Source organism: Poecile atricapillus, chromosome W, assembly GCF_030490865.1.
Source record: "Poecile atricapillus isolate bPoeAtr1 chromosome W, bPoeAtr1.hap1, whole genome shotgun sequence".
NCBI classification, from domain to species: domain Eukaryota; kingdom Metazoa; phylum Chordata; class Aves; order Passeriformes; family Paridae; genus Poecile; species Poecile atricapillus.
The window spans coordinates 51236226-51258725 of NC_081288.1; the positions used below are offsets into that span (position 1 = coordinate 51236226).

Sequence of the window (22500 nt, forward strand, 5' to 3'; positions counted from 1 at the left end):
TTCTGAGCTGACAAACCAATCCATTAACCCAATGAGCCAGACAGAATGTCTGCTTGTTTTTAAACTTTGAAAAATCGTTTATTTTCAGAAGCCCAACGTTAGTGAAAAACATACCCACCAGCTTAGGCTATGGAGCAGCTCTTAATGCAAGCTTGCAGGTAAAAAATACTAAATAATTCTTTCTTTGTACACACTGATTACGTTCTTATGTGTGATGTATTTTATTTCTCCTATACATTGGTATAGAATTACCTGTTATGTTTATGTGGACCTGATGGTCATTCTAAATAGTTGGGTTAATCATCCAAGTAAGTTGTATTACCTAGCACTGCAAGTAGTAGTTCTTATTTGTGCTACTTTTGATGTGAAGAAGCAAGAAGGACACCCTGTGGCAAAATCTGGAACATTCAGTTTTGCTGCAAATGTTAGATTGATAGAAGCTTTTGCAAATGCATGTGGATATGCATTAATATTTATCCAAGCTGTCATAAATGATTTCACATCATAGTGTTGGGGAACATGGTGCTCATGGCAAAAACTTTAAAGTTTAATTATAATATATAATTTTTATGCAGAAGAGGCAAATGTCAGGACTTTTTTATTTTGAGTTAAGTTCTGGTCATTTTTTAAAGTATAGCAGCTGCCTGCATTATAAAGGAGCCATACATTGTGTGGAAGGGCAAAGGGGTTAAGTGTAATTCAAAGTCAAAAAATGATGTAAAACTAGAAAGTGCCGTGAATATCAGAACATGGTTATAAATGGAAAATAATGAAACCTAAGCAAAAGAAAGAGTAAACCAGAAATAGAAATGCTGTTATATTCAGAATGTGGAAGTAATTAGAAATGCACAAAATCCTTCTGACCACCTCAGCAACTACTCAAAATGAGCTGTTCTGTGTGTGTATATTTCTAAATGTTCATACATGTATGAGTGTTATGTATAGACTAATAATTTTGGTTTTACTTTTCATTTTGGTAGGCTGCACTGGCAGAGAGTAGTTTACCATTGCTAAGTAACCCAGGACTGATAAATAACGCATCCAGTGGCTTACTGCAGGCAGTGCATGAAGATCTCAATGGTTCGCTGGATCACGTTGACAGTAATGGAAATAGCAGTCCAGGCTGCTCTCCTCAGCCTCACATGTAAGTGCAGTCAGCTTTCTTTCAAGAAAAAATGCCTTAGTCTAAGGCACAATATTACTCAAAAGAGCTTTGAAAGGTGCTAAGTGAAACATCTGGAGCTATACATTTGAAACAAAACATTTATATTAAAACATTTAAATAGATAAGTCTTCATTTACTTTGTAGTGATTGCTATAAGCTTTTTTTTGCCTTTTTTTTTTTTTAAACCTCATAAATTTGCTTGCAAGCTCTGAGTGTAATGGAAGGCTGATCTCTGTGGTCATTTTCAGAGCCTGGTTTGTAAGGTATAGTCAGAATGTTCATACTGGAATTAGTTGTAATTTTAACTATGACTCTCTAAACCATTTATGAACTGTAGTGGAGATATTGCCCGTTTATATAAACCATAAAATGCAAAGTTTAACTGTTGCCCACAGTTTACATAGAAGCCAGTAAAGTGTAACTTTTTGCCTGTCATATAAATCAGTGTAATTACATATTCAAGTTTAATTACTGGTGCGTCTGTATTGGCAAGGTTTATATGTTATATTTTATGCAAGACTACGATTCCTATTAATATTTAGCAGCTAACTATATCATTAATTACTCTAAATTCTTTCCCCTACCATCTTTTTAATGGAGCTGAGAGAGTGGAAGTATTAAAAATTGATGTATTGTGGATTTCAGAAATGTGTCTGAAGCTTTAGAAATGCCTGGCCTTAATCAGTGGTGTCAAACATGGCAGTTTCTTGTTTACTAAATAGTAAAACATGTATCTTGGAGGTATTGTTTCCCAGGTTATTTATATAATAATTAGCAGTGCGATATGTAAGTAGACTTACTTTTAAGTTTACTGTAGGATGATTTTTTAAGTGTATCTAAAATTATGGTATGGTTTTTTTATATGGTTTAAAAAGCTGATCTCATTTGCCTTTTTTCATTCCATTTTCTCTTTCACATTTTAAATGTTCATTTTAATTGCTAGAGTGGGATATTTAACAGTAACAGTAATTGAGACCAGGCTCCCTTTTTTACTTATGCTCTGATGTGTGAAGAATCCATTTTGATCTGACCTTTTTTAGGGAAAATATTTTACTGCTTTTTTTTTCTTCTTTTGTTTGGAATGTTAATATATCTGTGATCATATAGAAATGTTTATTGTCATGCATTTAATTGTTTTATTGTACATTTATTCTATTTGCCTTTGAAAATAATATACTGTGAACATTCATGTATTTTATCAGGTTCCAAACCATTACTTTTTCAAAATGGAAAAATTTGTCTTTTGGAAGTGTCTTTAGATGTATTAAATAATACAAAAGAAGTAATAAAACTTGAAGTAGAAAGAACATGAATATATGCTCTTGAGAGTAACACTACTCTAAAACAAGTAAAGTGAGCAATCAGACAAAAGTTTTTATATCCCATGCTTTATGCTATCAACCATGCAGTGGGTAGCTTGAGGCCTTTTACTTTTAGCAGTTCTCCTGAGTATGCTAATGCTCTCTTCCTGTATAAAATGCCAAGACAATAAAACTTTAAAGAGCAAACAAGAGTTAGATCATGTGTGTTAAAAACAGCTACTTTACAGAAAAGAATGACACTTGCTATTAAAGTTGTTTTGTAAGTGTTAGGCAGATCTGTTTACATATCCTGTGTTCTGTCTGCCATTCTGCCTGATAAACTGTGATATCTGTGCATATGATTATGTAGGCATGGCTACATTTATAGCTGTCTTTATAGTTAAAATAGTGCATATTAAAGTCATTCTTGCCTATAACAAAGGCAAATACCTTAGTTACACCCTAACTTGAGATTCATATTTACTCTCACATTTCTATGATGTATCATTTGTCAAAATTGGCATTTTTGGGACTTGCTATGTTGACTCCTTTGAAATTTGTGAGGCCATGTTGCTCAGTTCTTGATAGACTGAAACAACAGAATGTAAATGCCCTGAAACACCACTGGAGAAAGGATCTATGTGCATTCATCCCTTGCACCAAATTTCGTGCATGAAATCTGGGGTTCTGTGAGACCATGAGCCATCAGGCAAAAGATGCAAGCTAGATGGCCACTCACTTGTGGCCACTCACTCATTTTTTCCTTTTCTTTGAGGGGGAAAAAGGGAATGAATGCAATCTGCAAGGAAAGACCAGGGTAGGGAGAGGCTTGCATGGGAGGCAGAGGACCAAGGAAGAGGTGACCTCTTCCTTGCCTCCATGACCACATTGGTCAGAGACCTTCATTTTTGTTAAAGGGCTTTACATAAGAAAATGAGAAAATAATATAATTAAAGCAATACAGAAGTAAAACAAGTGAAGAATATGGAAAACAATGAAGACACAATTTAAATTTTGCATTGCCTACACATCTAACATAATATTTTTATTTTTTTTACCTCAAAAATAGTTGATGAACTAGTAAAGAAAAGTATTTTACTGGCACAAGCACCTACTTACTTTTGGTATCCTGTGAAGGTTCACCCAGGAAGTGTGGGTGTTTCCCCTAGAGAAGGGAGGTTTTTATTTTGAGGTGTGATAATTATTGCACTCACCTGTGAATTTGGAGGCTCTATTAATCTCCAAGTAATTAAACATCTATCTCCTGACTGCCAAGAAAATACTCCAGCCACAGCAGCAGGTATATGCTGAACAATGTTGCCTGCCATCTTGTAGGTGGCACACATGCAGGAACAATGGAGCAAGGTGTTAGGGAAAGAGGTTGTGCACAATTTAGAGATCAAAGCACTCAATTGGGAAGGTGCAGAGTTTGTATTCTAGACAAGGTTCCAGAGACAGGCATTTGTTTAGTATTTCAGCAGGAAATGTGAAAAGAGTCCCAGTGACAGTGTCAGAGTCAAGCATCTTGGTTAGGCATTGTTTGTTAAAATTGTGCTGTCATTTTATCAGATATGATAAAACCATATGATAGCAAAACTGTCTCATTTTGGGATGATCACCTGAATGTTTTTAGCATATTTTATGTGTGTGTGCACAAGTCAGTATATCTGTAGTTGAGCACTGGAACATTACCAGAGACATTGATTTCTGTTATTATAGTGTCTTAGCTACTGAATGTCAGAGTGAGGGGAAATTGTTTCAGTTCTTGGATATGAACCTAGTACTTCACATCTGGTTTTGCGAAACACAGTAGTAAAAGCAGTTAGAGTCAGTAATTTACCTCTGTGACCAGGTATCTTAGCATAGGCAAATGAATCAACTTACTTAGAAAATAGTCTCTGCTTATTGACTAGAGAAAGGCAAGAGGTCTATAACTTCAAGTAACTCTATCACACTTAAATGTTTGTTAAGTGTAGTGAGTTCTAGCCAGTGTATTTAGGGCACTTTAAAACCTCTAAATTTTTGGCATCAGGTAATGAAATATAAACTGCTCCATTTCTTATGCTGAATGCTTAAAAATACCGTAGTAAGTTGTAGATGATCAGTATAACCATGGCCTGGTAGCTGGGGTAACTCTTACACTAATTGTTATATAAAATATCTGAAATTTTATGTGCCTTCCAGTTTCCTTTCTCTAGCTGATAAAAGGTGGCAATTCCATGATCCAGGATGCAGCATATAGATACGGAATTTTAAGTCCTAGGTTTTCTTTCTGTACTTCAGCAGTATTTAATCCAAGTACTGTCTTTGACTGGCCTTCAAATCTGATTCTTGGTATGTAGGCGCTGAGTGCTTCCTTGACATAAATCTTCACTGAGAAAATGTGTTACTTATTGTAGCCAAATATGTTCTGTTCAAAATTTAAATTTCTTCTAAGATCAGTTGTCAGCAATCAATATCAGGCAATTGTATTTTAAGTCAATGCTTAAGACTGTTTCTTCTTTCATTATTTCAACATGGACTACTTCTCCGAAATTATTATGAGTTAGAGCTGATAAGCAACAGGTTTCAAAGTGATGAACAGAACTGAAGATATTTTATGCACAAAGATTCATTCTTTATGTAAAACTAGGTGCTGTTAATCTTGCATAACGATTGTACATGGATGTAACTGTAAATTCCACAGTACACACCTTTGGAGTATAAATGCAGAATTCTGAACTAAAGAAAACAAATCCAAACTAGTGCAGTTAAAGCTCGGTTGTGGGAAACATTGGACAAAACTTTTATTATTCCTATAGGAACAACAGCATTGGTTGAGACATGAGATGATACTTAGGAACAATAATGACAGTTCATGCATTACTGAAAATGCAACTTCTTTTTAATCTGTATGTAATAGAAAGCATACTGCTGAAGAGCTTTAGTGGGATTTGAAGGTCTTTCAATTCTATAGTTCTTTCAGAACTATAAATTTAGATTTTTAAATGAACATCAGGATCATAGTGAAATCAACTTTGTGCTATTACTTTTCCTGTCTCTATTATACATTCAAGAGTTCTCACTCTTGGGGATGGCAAATAAGAGATGGAAATCAAGTTCAAGTATTTTTCTGGTGTTTGTCTCTGCATTTGTTCTAGACTGATTACGCTTCAGTGATTATTGCAGCTGGCACAGACCCGGGTGTTTTATCACCAGAATACTTAGCACATCACTTGTCCCCATGGTCATGGCAAATGCATCATGCAAAATGCCACTTTACTTTATTGTATAGTCCTGGGGGGAAAAGGTACGATTTTAATCTGCAAAGCTCTTCATAGCAGTTGAGGAAACGGAAAGAAATTGGTCATGAGGAAACAAGGAAAATGGCAGACTGAGAAAATGTAGTCTTACCACAGGAAACAAGGGGGCGATTATGCCATTCTGTTGAAACTCACTGCAGCTCATTAAATAAGGAGTTAGAAAAGGTGATAGGGTAAACAGATATCCCTCTGGTGAGTTTTGAGGAAGGGGCCAGTCATCATGGTTGTCTCCCTTCTCACTCCGTGACAGTGTAGACTGAAGACAATGCAACTGAACTCATTCTCAAATGTTTTACTGAAATAATCCAGTTCCTAATAGCAGATCCAGAATCCTGGAGTTAATGCCATTCTGATTTCTAGAGTTTTAGTTGTTGACAGTGTTTTTAGAAAACAAGAAATACAGTTTTGGAACTGCTTCTCAAAAAGTGAGTTCGTACATCATCTCCTATATGAGTCTTTATGTTCAGCTATTGTAGTGCTGTACTCCCTAAGATGGGAATTGTTTGAAGCCAAATGTCAAGACACACACACATATATATTCCATGATCTTTAAAGCTGTTTCTGGAAAATGTTATGGTAGGTTGTTATGAGAAAGGATAACTTTTGTCCAAATGAGCAAGGGTAAGAGTCAATCTGAAAAAAAAAAAAAAAGAAAAGAAAAAGACCTTATCCAGTGTAGTCCTTCGTCTCCGATTTTGTGTGGAAAAAGGGAGTTCCAAGCATCTATGGTTTCAGTCACCTTTTCTTTTTATTCTCCTGTCGTTCCCAACCCTACTCCTTTACCTTTTCTCACTCTTGCCCTGACTGGATCATTTCTCTCTGCAGTTCTATCTGCATAATCATCAAACTTGTTATTTTTTTTTTCAAACTTTTTTATCTTTAAATTTTATTCCCAGAGGCAAATATGATTATTCTGCTCTAAGATCATTTACTTTTGAGGTGCTTCAGTTTGAAAGCATTCCATTGTCAGGTCGTTCCCATATCTGATTATTCCAGTCCCCCACTGTTAAGCTTTCACACCACTTACAGTAGGTTACCTATCATTCCAGTTTTAATCCCTTTCATTCCCTTGTTTCTTTAACTTCATAATGTTCCAATCCCCTGTCTTTCCTTCTTTTTTTTTTTTCTTTTTTTTTTTTTTTTTTGTTATCGTTTCATTGTCCCATTTCATGATCTCTTTGCATTTACCTTGGAGGCTTGTTCTGTTCTAGGGGACTGCTATGATCCAAGTCTCTTGTTCATTGTATAATACTTAACATAGTATATAAGAAAATAAACTCACGAAACACACCAATTAACAGGGATGTAACAAGCATTATTAAATAGGTGAGAAGCATGTAATTGAGTAGATGAATGTGGTAGCAATTGCAGTATTTCTGGGTATCCTTGTTCATCAAAAACGTTTCACCTAATCACATGATATTTTAATGCCTGTATAATTTAATTTCACACATTTTTATTCATAAATCTAACATAAGGATGATAATGGGCAAAGAGACTTTGTGACAACTTTTATTTTTATATGAAAAGAGGAGCAGCTAGGAAATGGGATCTTAAAGGTTATGGCTTTTGTCTGAGCATATTCCCATTGAAAGAAGTTCTATTGTGAGAATATGCAGTGAAATAATTTTGGCTTTTGTACAAAGCCATTTACCTGTGGACACTAATGGAAAAATAATCAATGATGTTTTGATTGATAATATTTTTCAACATTCCCATTGAAACAACTTTTCACTTAAATGTTTCCCCAAATATTTATATTCTCATTTTGAAATTTTATTTTACATTACTTTACTTTTCAGACCATTTGTCCTCTACGTTTACTTTTGTTCATCAATTTACTTATTTTCCAATATTGATGGTGTTCTTTATCCTTTCGTCTCTAGCTTCTTAAATGTTACATGTCTTACTTTTGATCAGAAGTTGCTGTTTCTTTTTTATATTATTCCAGCCTCAGTTGTTGCACTTCTAGAGTACATTCCCAATGCTCTTAACAAAAAGATCACTCCAGAGATACAGTGCCTTCAGCTGAAAAGAGTCAGATCCCTATAGCATGGCTTGTATAAGTTGGCAGGCTCCTGTGGGGTTTCAGAGAATCTCTTTGGAAGCTGTCTTGCTGAAAACTTTATGGTACTGCTATCATGAGTTCTCCGTCTGTGCACAGCATACTTTCGCTTTTTGCATAAAAGGGCTGTATAAGAAAAGGCAGCATCTTCGGTGTTGTTGCAGATGTTAAAAATTTGTTTCACATTGCACAACTAAATCTCTCTGCAACGTGGTTAACTCTTAAAATCAGTTCATAAGACAGTCCTGTCTTTGCACAATGCAGAAGCTGAGATGACAGTGCTTGTTAAAGTTTATTTCTAAAACTTCACAGACAGTAACAAATTTTATCCACTATTGATGATTGCATTTGTTTCTTAAGTAACTGTAATATTATAAGCAAAAATTTTTGAAAGTGGACTCCCTAAATACTATTTCCTAAATACATATTTTCAAACTGTCTTTAAACTTGCTTATCACATAAAAAGTCAAATAAAAGCATACAGTTATATCCACCTGATAACACTTATACCAGTACTTTAAATTATGATCCATAGATCTAAGCATTCCGTGAAAAATGTAAGACATTATGCTGAGAAATTATTATTTGACTATTGTTTAATCTCTAGAATTCAGAGAAAACTAGGCACTTTACACATTTTAAAAGACTAAAAATTCCAATTCAGGGTTGGGTTTTTTTAAGACTTTATAGAAAGCCTTCATGTCTTGTGAAACCCCATGTGTAGGTCACGGTATAGTTACTAAATTTCAAGATGGATAAAGATGTGATTATAGCTGGTAAAGTCCATATGCAAAAGCAAAGTTCCCAATCTTCTGGCTAAGTGCAGTTTCATCTAACAAAAGCCTTTGATTTAGAACAGTGCTGGGAATGCATATGTGTGGTATGACCCTGGTGTAATTTCTGTTAGGGTTATAACTGCAAGTATTATGATGGTTTACTCCAAACAAGCAGCACTGAAAGTGTATCTTAAATTAGGCTGAACATATCCAGTAGACTCCCTCTTATACCAAAATTTTACCAAGTTTGTTGTTCCACTATACCCATTAATAAGGATTTAATGATGCTGCAGAGTCTTTGTATGATTGTGACCACTCCACTGATACTTTTCGAAAACTTTAATAAGCTTCTGATTGAAATAGATAAGGTGATATGTTTATTTGATGCAGTATTATGCTATGATAGTAGTAGTCTGGGTAATTAGGGAATTCCCCCAAAATTGAGTTTTATTTCTCTTCATGTTTTCCCTCCCTTTCTTCATTCCTTGCAAATTTGGCATTATCAGACATCATAGCTGAAAAAGTGACCTCTGAGCTTTTACCTCCTCTTGCTCCAAGAGCACAGAAGATGAGTCATGTTGTGGGCAACCACATTTTAAAATTTCTGTCCTAAAATTATCATAGTCCATCTCAAATTTGAAAGACATTGTGAAACTTCATTCCTTTGATGATTATAAGCTATATTCCAATTTTCAGACTAAATATATTCAAATTTAGTTTCACTGATATGTGTTTTAGTTTACAGAGTGTTTTTTACTCTTCCTCATGTTTCTCAAATGTATTCTAGACAGCACACTGTGGCTTTGAACCTTTATTTTGTAGACCAAACAGACTTTCTGATAGAGAAGACTGTCCATTTTCCTCATGTGTCTACAAGCCATTCCATAAAAAGACTCAGTTTGGGTTTAGTTATGTGGGTAGGTTTTAACAGGTTTTTGAAGAATTCCAGATGTGCTTGTATATAAAGCACTTCTTCTTCGTCTCTGTTCCTGTGGGGGAAAAGCTTATTTCAGCTATGTTCAGCTAAACTGTTATGGTTTATTTTAATATACACCATTATGGATGGATTGAGAGCCCTGTTGTGGAAAGTGCTGTACAAAGGCAAAACAGAAAGGTTTGTCAAATCCCTGCCACAAACTCTTGCAGTCCTTAGGTAATAATTGAATTACTTGGGTTTTGAGAAGGACGTTCAGATGTAGTTGAATAGAAGGTGTATATTACTTAGACTTCTGTCCCCCTGTAGAATAACATCACTTCATTCAGAGAAGGGCTTGACACAAAGCCAGTTGCCATTGACTGGGCTATAGGTACATAAAGCCCAAAGGCAAACCATGCCTGGTGGCAGTGACATAGCATGAGATGAGCACCCATCAAGTAGTGTTCTGTTACTATGCATGCCCTTTATTCATAGCATCATGAGAGAAATAATAATGTGTTTGTATCTATCTGGAGCTACTGGAAGTACAATTTAAACCATATGTATTTTTATTTTGTAGTTATATACAGATGTATTAATGACAAATGTATTGCACTGTATATATTTCATTCAGCAGGAATACAGTGCCCTGTGAAGCTGAAGTCTGTGTTAAGCACAGGCCAAAGTATGTGGTTAAGAGGCAGAATGTATTAATCTAGGCTCTGTGATATCTCAGATATTTCCTAATCAGCTGAGTCTGCAAGCAGACTGGATTTGTGTTTTCTTGCAGAAATTATAGAGACATAGCATATTAATCCAGCATGTTGATCTTCACATCTAAATGGTAAATCTGCAATAGTATAACAATGGGAGGCATGATTAATATTCATATGTTAACAATTTGGTAAAATGTTCTGAAAAAAGTTAGAATGACTGGATGCACAGTCTTTCTTAATGCTAGAAGCTGGTGACAAATATGACAAAGGTATGTGGTTCCTGAGAACATACTTAACAGGAATGTTGTATATAAAAGTAAGCTCTGTCTTCCATGCAGTTCTTCTGATTGGTCTTTTCTGAAGACTGGGGAAAGACTAAAAATACTAGGTTTTTTGAGAAGAGAGGAACCAGGTGAGAAATGATGACAGCCTTTAGAACACAGTGCAGAGGAGATGGGAAAGAATTTATCCATTGGGAATGGGACAAGAAATAATTGATTGGTATTTTGGCCAGAACAGGTAGGATAGACACCAGAAAAAAATCCCCATCTTTTTGACTTCAGGATAATAAAGTGCTGATACATGTACCAACACAGAAAATCTTTGTAACCACTGATACTGGAAACTTCTAAGAATAAATTAAAGTGGTCAAAAGTGATTTAAGTATAAATTATGCTACTTCGGGGTAGGGGAAGAAAATTAAGGGACTTCATGATCTCTTGAAGTCCCTTCTAGCCCTTTTTTCTTTTGATCCATATCATAAATTTTGAAAAAGTAGGCACTTTTTCAGGTATGCCATGTTTTACAAAGATAGTGGAATTGTTCAGATCCATTTATTTTGTGATTTGCAGCAGCTATCATTGCTAAATACTTTTAAGTACTCTTATTTTTAAGATCAAATTGAAAGTTGGCCTCACAGAGAAATACATAGTAAGCATAACATTCAGCTAATTTGCGTAATGTCAGTAAGGGTAGTGCAGAAAGTCCTTAACAAGTCAGTCTGACCCAATTGTCTGTGTTGAGTGTGATGTGTCATTCTACTTGTTAAAGCTACCATCAGCTATTCAGCAAAAAAAAACCACAGCTGAACACTGGCTTTTCTCCAGTCTTGTTTTACCAGATCAAGCTAGTCCAGCTAGGAATCCAGAGAGGTCCAAGCTGAGTGGAAATTGTCCCAGTTTCCAAGAAGGGCAAGAAGGAGGACCCTGTAAGCTACAGGCCTGTTTGTCTCAATTCAGTGTCTGCCAAAATCATGGAAGACCTTATTCTGGGAAGTATTGAGAAAAAAGAGAAGACAACACAGTCATTGGTCACAGCCAGCACAGCTTCATGGGTGGGAAGTTCAGGCTGTCAAACCTGATTTCCTTCCACGATAAGATAACCCACCTAGTAGATCCAGGAAGGCCAGTGGATGTGATCTTTTTGGTCTTCAGTAAAGTTTTTAATATTGTCTCTCACAGGATCCTTCTGGACAAAGGGTCCATCACTCAGCTGGATAAGCAGGTTACACGTGGGCTCATGGGTCAGACACAAAGGGTTACAGTGACTGGGGTGACATCAGAATGGTGACCTGTCACTAGTGGGGTTCCACAGGCTCCATCCTTGCCCCTGTGCTCTTCTACATCCTCATAAATGACATAGATGCAGGACTGGAAGGGATTCTAAGTGAGTTTGCCAATGACACTAAACCTGGAGGAGCTGTCAACTCCCTTGAGGGAGTTGTCCCATACTATTTATCTGATCAGCTCTGTGTTTCCCAGAAGTTTTATTGATGTAAAAGTTTTCAATAGAAATAGAAAAACAATTGTATTTAGCACGTATTTATATTAAAATGTACAAACCCTACATATCAACACAGTCCAAATTCTCCCTCAGCTTTTCCTGGATCATTGAGTAGCTTTCCAGATTTTGCGTAGAGAATATTTATCAGCTCTAACCCACAAATAATACTGAGGTATTTAATTGTTGCTGCTAAGTGTCTGTGTAACTCGTACAATTTTTAAAACTTCCCAGCCATTAAATACTACAGAGCATGCCAGATCCACAGCTTCTTGTCTTGAACTTTGTTGTTTCTAGGCTTGCTATTTTTATGGTTCTTCAATAACCCCAAAAATATTCACACAGCAATCTCTAGTACTTTGTCGTTTTGCTTTGAAATTTCGCTTAAAAAACTTCTGTGCTCTTTCTCCCTAATACTGTTCTTTGTTTAGTGTGTTAACTTTAGACGTTTGAACTAGATGCAGTTGATGGGTTGAAAGACTTTAGAGGCCTGTGCCCTAAGCTAATTTCTAGTCAAGTTTCTACTTTCTTGTGGTTCTATCACAGAGAAAATACATTTATTTAGACACCAAAGGGAGCAAGCAAATGTCAAGGATGGGAATTTTAGTAAGAGTTGCTAGAATCAGAAAATCTATGGTAATGTCATCTTCTTAGATGGCATTAGTTCTTAGTCAGAACTTGATTCTTACAAATTTTGATTCTGTAAGAAGGGCTAATTGTAAGTGGGCTTTAAGCCTCATTTGATATTTAAAGAAAGTGTATTTTTAATATGCCAGTTTTTCAGAAAGATGATGTCTTTATCAATTTTCAAAATTTAATATATTAGTGCAAATAGGATATCCATATTTATAGATTTTTCCTTTTCTTGCCAAGTCTAATAATAGTAATAATAAAAATAATATAAGAGAACCCCAAACAATAGACAGAACACCAAGACCTGCTCAATTTAATTATAAGTTTTGTAATATAAAAAAAACCTCTATGTTTTCACTGCCCATTTTTAATCAATAAAATATTTTATTTTGTTAAAGGAAAATAAAATTGTCAAATTAAATGTCAGTTTATATTCTAGAATTTTTTCTATACAATGCTCATTTCTTTGTAGTAAGCTAAAAGAAAGAACATGTTTGATTGTTGAGGATTTTTATTATTACTTTCAACATTTTTTACACTCAGACTCTTTACTATAAAACTGAAATCCTTCAAAAACTTGTTTTGCATATTTTCCTTTTAATTTTGCCACCAATGTCCATTTCCAACTTTCCTTTGAAAAGAAACTCTGTGTTTTAGCTGACCCTAATTTGAAGAGAACCAGTTTATATTTGCATATGCTTGGGCTGGCCTAAACTGATAGGGCAGGAAGCACCAAGCACCAACTCCAGCCTCTTCAGGATCAAATGTATTTGTATATTTTGTAGAGAAGCAGGTAAGTCATCCCTGAGTTGGGAAGTGCATATGCTATAGAAAGGAAAAATGAGAGGTTTGCTCCTAGTGTCCATGAATTAATGGCTAGCTGGCTTCTGCAGTTTGAAGATCAATATATGTTGAAACATTTTTCCTGTAGATTAAGGATAGATGGCATCTTGGAATTGTTGAATACTTAATATTTTTAGTAGGATTTAAATATATAGTAATTTTGAAAATTAGAGCTCACTAACTGTGTAATATACTGAGGATTTTAGAAACCTCTCTTTTGCAGTAGTATTTTGCCTTTTTATTTTTATGATAAATTAGTCGTGTAATAACTATAAGGATAAAATTATTGTAAATCAGCCATATTAAATTGGGTGACCCTTAAGTATGAATAAGGCAAAGGTGAACATGTCCATTTTTCCTATACTTTCCATGTTTCCATATTTTTAGTATCTCACTATTACTCATATCTCCAAGCCTCTACTCTTGTGTTGACTTCAGAGGCAGCTGAATTAAATCAATTCAAAGTTTCCTCCCACAGGTATGTTTCCCATGCCATAGGTCACTTCTGTTGTTCCTTCCTGGATTCTTCTGTATGGTTTTTGGGGTGAGGGAGTAATAGCTAAAGGGTAGTCAAGTCCATTGAATGTAACAGTTGAAGTGAGGGCCTACTTACAAATTCATAAACATGTTTTATATAATTGTCATTGTCATTATTCTCCTCTAGCTGGTCTGACATACTGGGTTTTGACTCCTCAAGCAGAAGCACCATTGAAGGATTCATAATATATTTCCCAAGTGGTTATAGTAGATGGACATATATGGGTAGTTTATTTTCTTTCCTTTATTTGTCAGCAGTAAATTGATTTTGCCATGAATTGTCAGCTTTGAGGTTTTTCCACAGTTATGTGTTTTTCCACATATAACTAGTTATATATCATATTGTTATCTCTGTTTATATCTTCAGGGCTATTCATAATTACATTTAAAATAAAAATCAAATGTAGCATCTTAGAGATTTCTTGCTGTTAACCTACTTCCATGTTGTGATACAATCTTTTGTTCTTCATTTAATTACTTTTATGACTGACAAATCTTTGTGTCTACTTCTAGCATGAGTAGATTTTTGGGAGTTTCTCATAGGAATTTATAAATTTAAATAGACCCATCTGTTCTCCTTTTTTATTGCAGTGTTATTCTTAGAAGGCTGATAGAGCAAGTAAAATTACTGGTCTTACATATACTTGCTATTCCACCTCATTCATCTGGTGGAAATATATGTCCTTCACCTTTGGTTATTCCCCTTCTCCACAAGCGTTCTGTCAGATCCATTACATATTTTCCTTACATCTTCAGTGAATAAACTTCAGAAGCAAAATCATGGCCCTAATGAAGTCAAGGGAATTTTGCAATTGACTTAAATGAGATCTGGAGTTCATCCAAGGAAACTCTTTGTCTTCATGTCTTTGGCTTTCCCTCACTTCTTATTCTGTCTTCAGTCACTCCGAATCATTCCTAATCTCCATCTGATATTTCTTGTAACTTCTTACAGTCCCATGTCTCAATTTCAATTTCTCAAAATGTTTTAATCTTTGTTTTCATTTTCTTTTTTTCTTTTCTTTTTTTCTGAATAAGACAAGCACTCCCAGATCTGAAATCTTTTTATTAGGTCTTGAAACCTTTTACACTCCTACTAGTCTATAACATTAGCAAAATCACTAATGTTGAAATCCATAACAGCTTTTTCCATGCCAATGCAAGAAATATTTTCTCAGTTTTGTCAGGACTAATTGGATATGCCCTGTTAACCAATAAATTTATAAGTACTTTTTAAAACAGCTTGGGTTTTATTTTTCCTGTGAATATAAGTGTAATGTCTTAATATTTTCTGCTATCTATATTCCCCTAAAACCCGAAAGGTATAGATAAAATCACCCCTTTTTTTCTTCATTTTTTTTTCCCTTTTTCTTCATTAAACAGCTCTCATAGTGCTTCCTTTCCAGACACCCTAGGATAGCTTGTGGCATATTCATCTCTTTAAAATGGCACTAGGTGTTCTCTTACTTCAGATTTTCAGGTAATAATGAGTATCTTCCTGCTGTCCCACTTCCCTCTGATATTAGATATACGTAGGCACTCATAAGCAGAGTAGCTTTCCTCTGCTGTTTTCATGCTAGATCTTCACATCCAGTTATTAATTGTTCTTGACTTACTCTGGTCATACATTTGTAATACCTGGGTGTTCTCTGATTTCTCCTGGAATGTAAGAATATGCTGGGACCTGTCCTGGTTTACATTTTACTTGATATCCTGCAGGACCTCTTTCTCATTAGGTTTGCACATGATATCAAATTAGGGGAACAGTGAATATGCATAAGGGTAAGATGGCCATTTAGAGGATCTGCATGGGCTGAAGGACTTGGCCAAGAGGAATTTTATGAAACGCCATGCCCTGCACTGAGGAAGGAAAATCCCCATCTGAGTCCAGTTTTGGCACCTCAAATTTAAGAATTCCAGCAGTAAACTGGGGTGAGTTCAGCAAAAGTCAACCCACATGATCAGAAGCAGAAGCAGTTGCCCTCTGGGGAGAGCTGAACGAGCTGAACTAGACCAACCTGGAGAAGAGGGGGCTTTGGGGTGATCTGACTCTCAGTACCTACAGGAAGATAAGTAAGAAGATGGAACAAGGCTCTTTACCGTGGTAGTAGAATGAGAGACAGAGGGCATAAGTTAAAATGAAAGTTTGAGACTGGATATAAAGATATATGGATATATGTCCTCTTTCCTCAAGAGGACAGTTAGGCAATGGATGGGGATGTTGACAAGCAAGTTGAATAGTCCATATCCTCCAAGGTTTTCCAAACCTGACTGGATAAAATCCCAAGCAATCTGTTGTGACCTTCTAGCTGTGCCTTCTTTAGGCAGTGGGTTCACCTAGAGATATTCTAGAGCCCTTAACCTGTATTATCCAGTGATCATAGAGTGTGTTTTCTTTACAACAGAACCACTGAGAGAGTGAGCAGAAGCAACATAGCAATTTTAGCATTCAGGCTTAAGGAGAAAGATGCTCTGGATTTTGTTTTACAGATACTAGTGAAGTCATATCAGGTACTTGCAAAAGTGAAAGATTCTAAGATGGATCTTAGAAACATCAATAACTGAGTTTACATCTTTTTTAATTGATTACAGACAAAAAGTTGTGCTGCAAGACCAGTTTTGTGCAATAGGTAGTTATGTGGATTGTGATTATTATTTTTCTTTACCGCTGCCCCAAGGGACTCACGTTCCTTTTATTCTAGTGTAATTGAAGGGAAGGCATGAAGAGCACTAGCTGCTTCTACACTGGCTGCTAAAATTTTATCAACAGATATTATAAATAGGAAAGTCTAGTTTAGAGGTTGTAAAAGCCTCATTCATCTGGTTACATCATTAATACACAAACTCATTCATACTTGCTCCTACCTTGCTTGATGCACCAGAGGTGCTTTGTGACCATTGATCATTAACTCCATCTTACGACATCTCCTCTAGTGATGAACTAAAGACAAACTTTAGTGGCCTAATTAACTATTCCTGTGAACTTTTATCTCCTGTCACCAGCAGTGCCTGCCAGCTAGGAGTGTTTGTTGCCTCTGCTTTCCATTGCCAAGTCAATGCAACTCCAGCTCCACCATGGTGGACTTCAAATCCTTGGTGATGGATAAAATTATAAATATGAAAATAAGCATATTTCAAATTTCATATTTAGTGCTTCAGTGTTGCATTTCAGAAAATAAAAGGCTGTTACTTCCAGTATTTTTTTTTTTCTCAAAATGGCTCTTGGAGGGCCTAGGGTGTAAGGGTGTAATTTAAAAGTGGTAGGTTAACAAAGCACATCCATAAACACCCCCACTGAAGAGCAGTGCTTCTACAGGAATCATATTTCTAGTCTTCTTCCACGAGGACATTGTAGCTTCACTGTCTCCTTAGTGAAATGAGGTAGCATACCCTCAGCTTCCTGAGAAGGATATGTGATAACAGGACCTTCCTCCCCTTCTTGCTTAAAGCCAGAGATTTGCATGTAGGCATTATTTTATCTAGAAATAATGCCACTTCTTCGTCATTTCAGTATATGTGATAAATACATGGGGGAAGTGTTTCCTGATCTTCAAGGAGAAATAATAATAGATTCTGTGACAGTTGTAGCATTACAGAATTTGTATTTAATTACTCATCTAATACTTTCTTCCCTTTCTCAATATTTGGATTAGTATCTCCCTATGTGGCTATACATATTCACATCAATAAACAGTTCACTTCTACTTAGAAAAAATAATAAACTGTTTATAATAACGTAAAATTGTAGAAAGACAGAGTAAGAATGAGATAACATGAAAATACTATAGGATTTGAGGATTTGTCTCCATTTGTCTAGGAAGGCATAAATATAAAAAATTCTAAATCTGAAATAGTGGAGTGGAAAAGAAAGCTTTTCTTACAAAATTGTTATGGGATATCCTACAGATCTATACCTATATTGGCAAGATGTAATATAGCTCTTCCTGAGGAAATACTAGTTCACCTCTATTAGGAAAAAAAGACAGCAATAGAATTTGTACATAATGTATTTCAACAGGTTAAGCTTGGAAAATACTTAATACAAAGAAGTCTTTAGAAAGCAAAAATGCTTCAGATAAAAATATTTTAAACCTTTTTCACATATGAAAATATGAAAACATATACAAATAATTATATTAGCCACGGTATTATTAGTAGCTCACCCTATTGGCTTGGGCACAAATATTTTCAAACTTCTGCAGTTTGATGAATTCTGTAGCTGTGGATGTTCTCTCTGTTTACTGGAACACTCTGTGTAGCTCAATCAAAATTGCACTTGTAGTTCAGGATACCCACTACATAAAAGAATTGAGGATATCTGTTGGTAATAAGCAAAAACATAAATAAAAATGCAGGTGTCTGATGTTAAAAGTTACACTGGAAATGTGAAGTTCTGTAGAAGATACTGTGTTACACAAGGATAGCGTTTTTTTTCTTTTCATATACTGAAGCACATTAATTGTAGTGAAGTAAAGATAGTGAATAGACAGTACAGTTGAAGGAATATCTGCAGACTAACCAAGTGGTTTTGAAGATGCAGTATTTGTGGGCTTAAGCTATCTACATAATTGTGAGGAAGAATGGATTGAATGGAACATCAGTTCATTTGGGAAATACTTAAAGTTGCTTGAGAGCTACCTAATTATGTATTTCACTTTTTTTTTAACTTTTAAGAATCTTTATTTGTTTAAAAGGCAAACATAAACTTAAAAGAAAATCAATGTAGGTTGTCATGACACATATGGCTTAGAAATTTTTCAGTCCCAAAGATTCCCCTGGGAAAACTTTCTTCATCTGAGTTTTAGGAAATTCATCATCTTTATACACATCTGTCTGAAGTCACTAGGAAAGCTAGTGAGTCAACAGTATCAAAATTAAAGTCTCGTACAAAAGATGCTTGGGAGGGACTTCAAGACATGATGTAATTTATTGCCCTTTGTGCCATTGAATACCAAAGTAAAAAACTCCCTAGAGTTACTAGGTACCTAAGTCACCATAGCAATACAAAATGCTTTCAGCTGCAACCCAGCCAAAAGATTATCCTTTCATGATTTTAGACTGATTATTGCAACCCCTGAGTGAAATAAAAGGGCACCAAAAGAGCTTAAATGAATAACATGGCATGTTGCAAATCATATTCTTGGCTACAAAGCTCACAGTAAGCGCATTGACCGAGGCAGCTTCTCTTTCTCAACATCTACCACCACTTCAATACAAAGCCAAAAGCAAAGTATTTTCCCTTCCAGTCATTACATTGACTTAACTGCCTGAGAGACTCCATCTCTCTGTCATGATGTCCCACAGCACTTTTTCTTAAGAGTTTAGCAGAACATTAAAGATTTTTGGTTGATATGGGCAACAATGTTTAGATGACCCAGATCTGAACTGTGGAGTTTGTTCACTGAGAATCCTAGAGGGGTTGAATCCTGGAATTTTCCTGGAAGCTTTCAGAATTAATCACTTAACTTCTTGCATTTTTTTTTTCTTTTTCACATATACAAATGAGAAATGAACTAATGAACTAATTTTTTTATTTTCCTTTTATAGAACTGCATGAAAGATATACAGAGAAAAACTGTTAAATTTCTTGTTTGGAAGAAGGAAAGGATTACTGTAGTAACTCAATGCTGGTGGTTATAAAAGGCATTGTCTGCCTTCATATGTTTTCCAAAGAAAAATTGAATCTTCTATTCAAAGCTTAGAATGAGCACTGTTTCACTAAACAAATCTAAAACTTGTTGTAATTATTTATATTTTCTTATCCTGAGTTCTCACTGCTGTTTTGTTTTATTCGGTATCCTCTTACATTAAAGTTGATGTGAAGTGCATCCACTGTAGAAAATATGCTATTCATAATTAAGAATATTGTATCAAGTATATTTTCTCCTTGTTGACACCAGCTCAACTCAATTTAATTAAGAAATCATGTACTTGGTTATACAATCTGGTTGTTTTCCTGTCAGCAACAGCACACATTCTAATGTTTAGAAGTTGAATGTGAAGCTTGGTTTGTTGCTGTTGTCTAGATTTTAGCAGGATTTTAGTAACTATTATACTAAACACATTTTCCCAAGGCAAGATCAGACTTATCTTCTGCAAAATTCAGAAGACAAGTTCACCTTGTATACAGATGAATTATTGCAGGCGTTGAGAATTTGGCTTCATCCCTAAATATTTGGAAGTTACTTTACATATTTCTTCCTAGTAGGTATTTATCCCTCAGTTGCCTGTCCTGTTATCTTTCTATTTCCTCTGAAACCTCAAAGCTGTTCTGCTGTTCTCCAAAAGCCTACAGTCCTGATAAAGCCTTTATAAGCGTCCAGCAACTGTTACCTGTCTCTGGCAGTTATTCTAGTTAAACATTATAAATGGTGGTTTCTGTAAGGATACAGTATGCAGTTGTAATTTGCCAGTTGCAAGGAGTGAGAGAAAAATTTTCATGTAAAGCTGTAAAGCATGCGGAAGAGTGTGTGTTTGAGGTACACAGAAAAGAGGAACTCCATGTTCTGCAATCTATGAGCAAGGAAAAAGCAATGTCTTGAGATGAGCAGGCAGATCTGCAAGATATTAGAATCCTTTTATATTAAAAACATCTCTCACAGAGAGTATTATTTTGAAAGTGCTGGAGTGCAGGAAGAGTCTTCTTTATAATTGTAGATCCATCAATTGTGAAGAAGGTAATCTATTGAAATGAGGATGTTCATTTATTTATATCTTAACAAAGAGTTCTTTAAAATAATTTAGCATAGCTGTATTTTTTTTTTCTGGTGCTGCATTGCATTGTCACCCTGAGCTCCGGCAGAAGTGCATTTTGTCAGCACTTATTCAAAGGAGACAGGCATTTTGATTTGGACATGGTGTCATAGTTGTACTTGCTGAGAGGTGTCTCCACCAACCCTTTATCATCCCAAAGAGTTAGCAGGGACTTAACATACTTCTCACAGATGTGTGTCTAACTCCAAGGATGATTTGGGAAAGGCCCAAAGAGATGGGGACTCTAAGCCTCCCCAGCAATGTGGTTCAATGCTTCACTGTATGAACTAACTTTTAACTCCTGCATCTGACCAGTTGCTCTTTCTATAACCTAAGACATCCATTTTCAGCCTTTCATCATGTAACCATTTTTTCCCTAATCCTGTACGAGAGTTTTCTCAAGTTGTTGACATCTGTGAAGTTAATAATGATGTTTTTTATTCTATTTTCATTGTCAGTAATAAAAAGTGTTGGCTAGTTCTGAACACGATTAGTTCATCAAGAAACAATACTAAACTTTCTTAAAATACAGATTCCAAGTATATGGTAGATCATAAAGTTTTGATCACAAGTCCAAAATCACTAAGCTATGGCATGTTTTAGGATTGAGTAGCATATCTATTAATAAGAAGTCATGGAATACAGAAATATTATTCAGGATTTATGTTTAAATACTCAGTACTTCACATGGGATTTTTTTCTTAGCACAGTCCTCCTATTGTACAAAAAAATAGTAGTGCAAAATTTTGCAGATAATCATATTTAAATATATTTCTATCTGTAAATACACAAATCTTAAAATCTTCTTTTGCTTATCTAAAATAAAAATCAAAGCTTTTTTCTTTTTATACATACCTTCTATTGTTGCTTCCTTAGAACATATGTAAAATATTATATATGTAAGATCCCTTACGTCTCTAACCAACATGCCTGAACTTTGCCTTTCAAACTTTCATTTTGAAAAACAAATCTGGAGTTGAGAGAAATGTTAGTTTCCAGAGCCAATTTGTTATTCCTTGTATTTACACTTCCAGAAAGAGACGCTTGTATGGGAGTGTTTTCTAAAACTTAGAAAGCTTTTTTAAGCTTCTGGAAGAACAGCCTAGGAAATTTATTTTTGTGCAGACAACTGAACTGCATGATTTTTTAGTCCTGATTTACTGTTAATCTGTAAGAAAGTATAGTTGAAAAAAATGAAAATTTTGTTTCGTGATTAGTCCTTTAAGATATTAATCCTTCCACAGGTTAATCATCAAAATAATCTTTGAACTGTCCTTGCAAAAATGCAGTCCTCAACACTAAAAAATTACAATACAAGAGGAACTAATATCTTAATGTGTAATGCATTTTTAATGGCTATTTCTTGTTATCCTCTCTGTTTATACAGTGGCTGCACTCCAGCCACTGAAGTGCCATAAAAGCAACCTTGACACCACCCTTAAAGGAATTGAACTCATTTGGGAAAAAGTTCTGTAGTCAGAACTTCTTAAGCATGGAAACGAAAGCATAGCAATGAATCATGGAATGATTTGGACTGGAAGGGATGTTTAAAGATCATCTACTCCACCCTGCCTGCCATGAGCATTTTATGTCATTAAATTGATGAAAGCCCCATCCAAACTGATTTTAAACTTTTGGGGATGGGCATCCACAACTTCTCTGGGAAATTTCTTTCAATGTCTCACCATCCTTATGTAGAACACTTCTTCCTTATGTC

The 22500-nt window shown here is 35.3% G+C and overlaps 1 protein-coding gene across 1 annotated transcript in view; it reads left to right on the forward strand.

The window, feature by feature from the left end:
• The window catches only part of LOC131591951 (forkhead box protein P2-like), a 397175-nt gene that overhangs the window by 367870 nt on the left and 6805 nt on the right, over nucleotides 1-22500 (forward strand). The window contains exons 19-20 of the mRNA XM_058863087.1: nucleotides 89-158; nucleotides 981-1144. Coding sequence (XP_058719070.1) covers nucleotides 89-158; nucleotides 981-1144 — 234 coding nt within the window. The remainder of the gene's footprint in view (nucleotides 1-88; nucleotides 159-980; nucleotides 1145-22500) is intronic.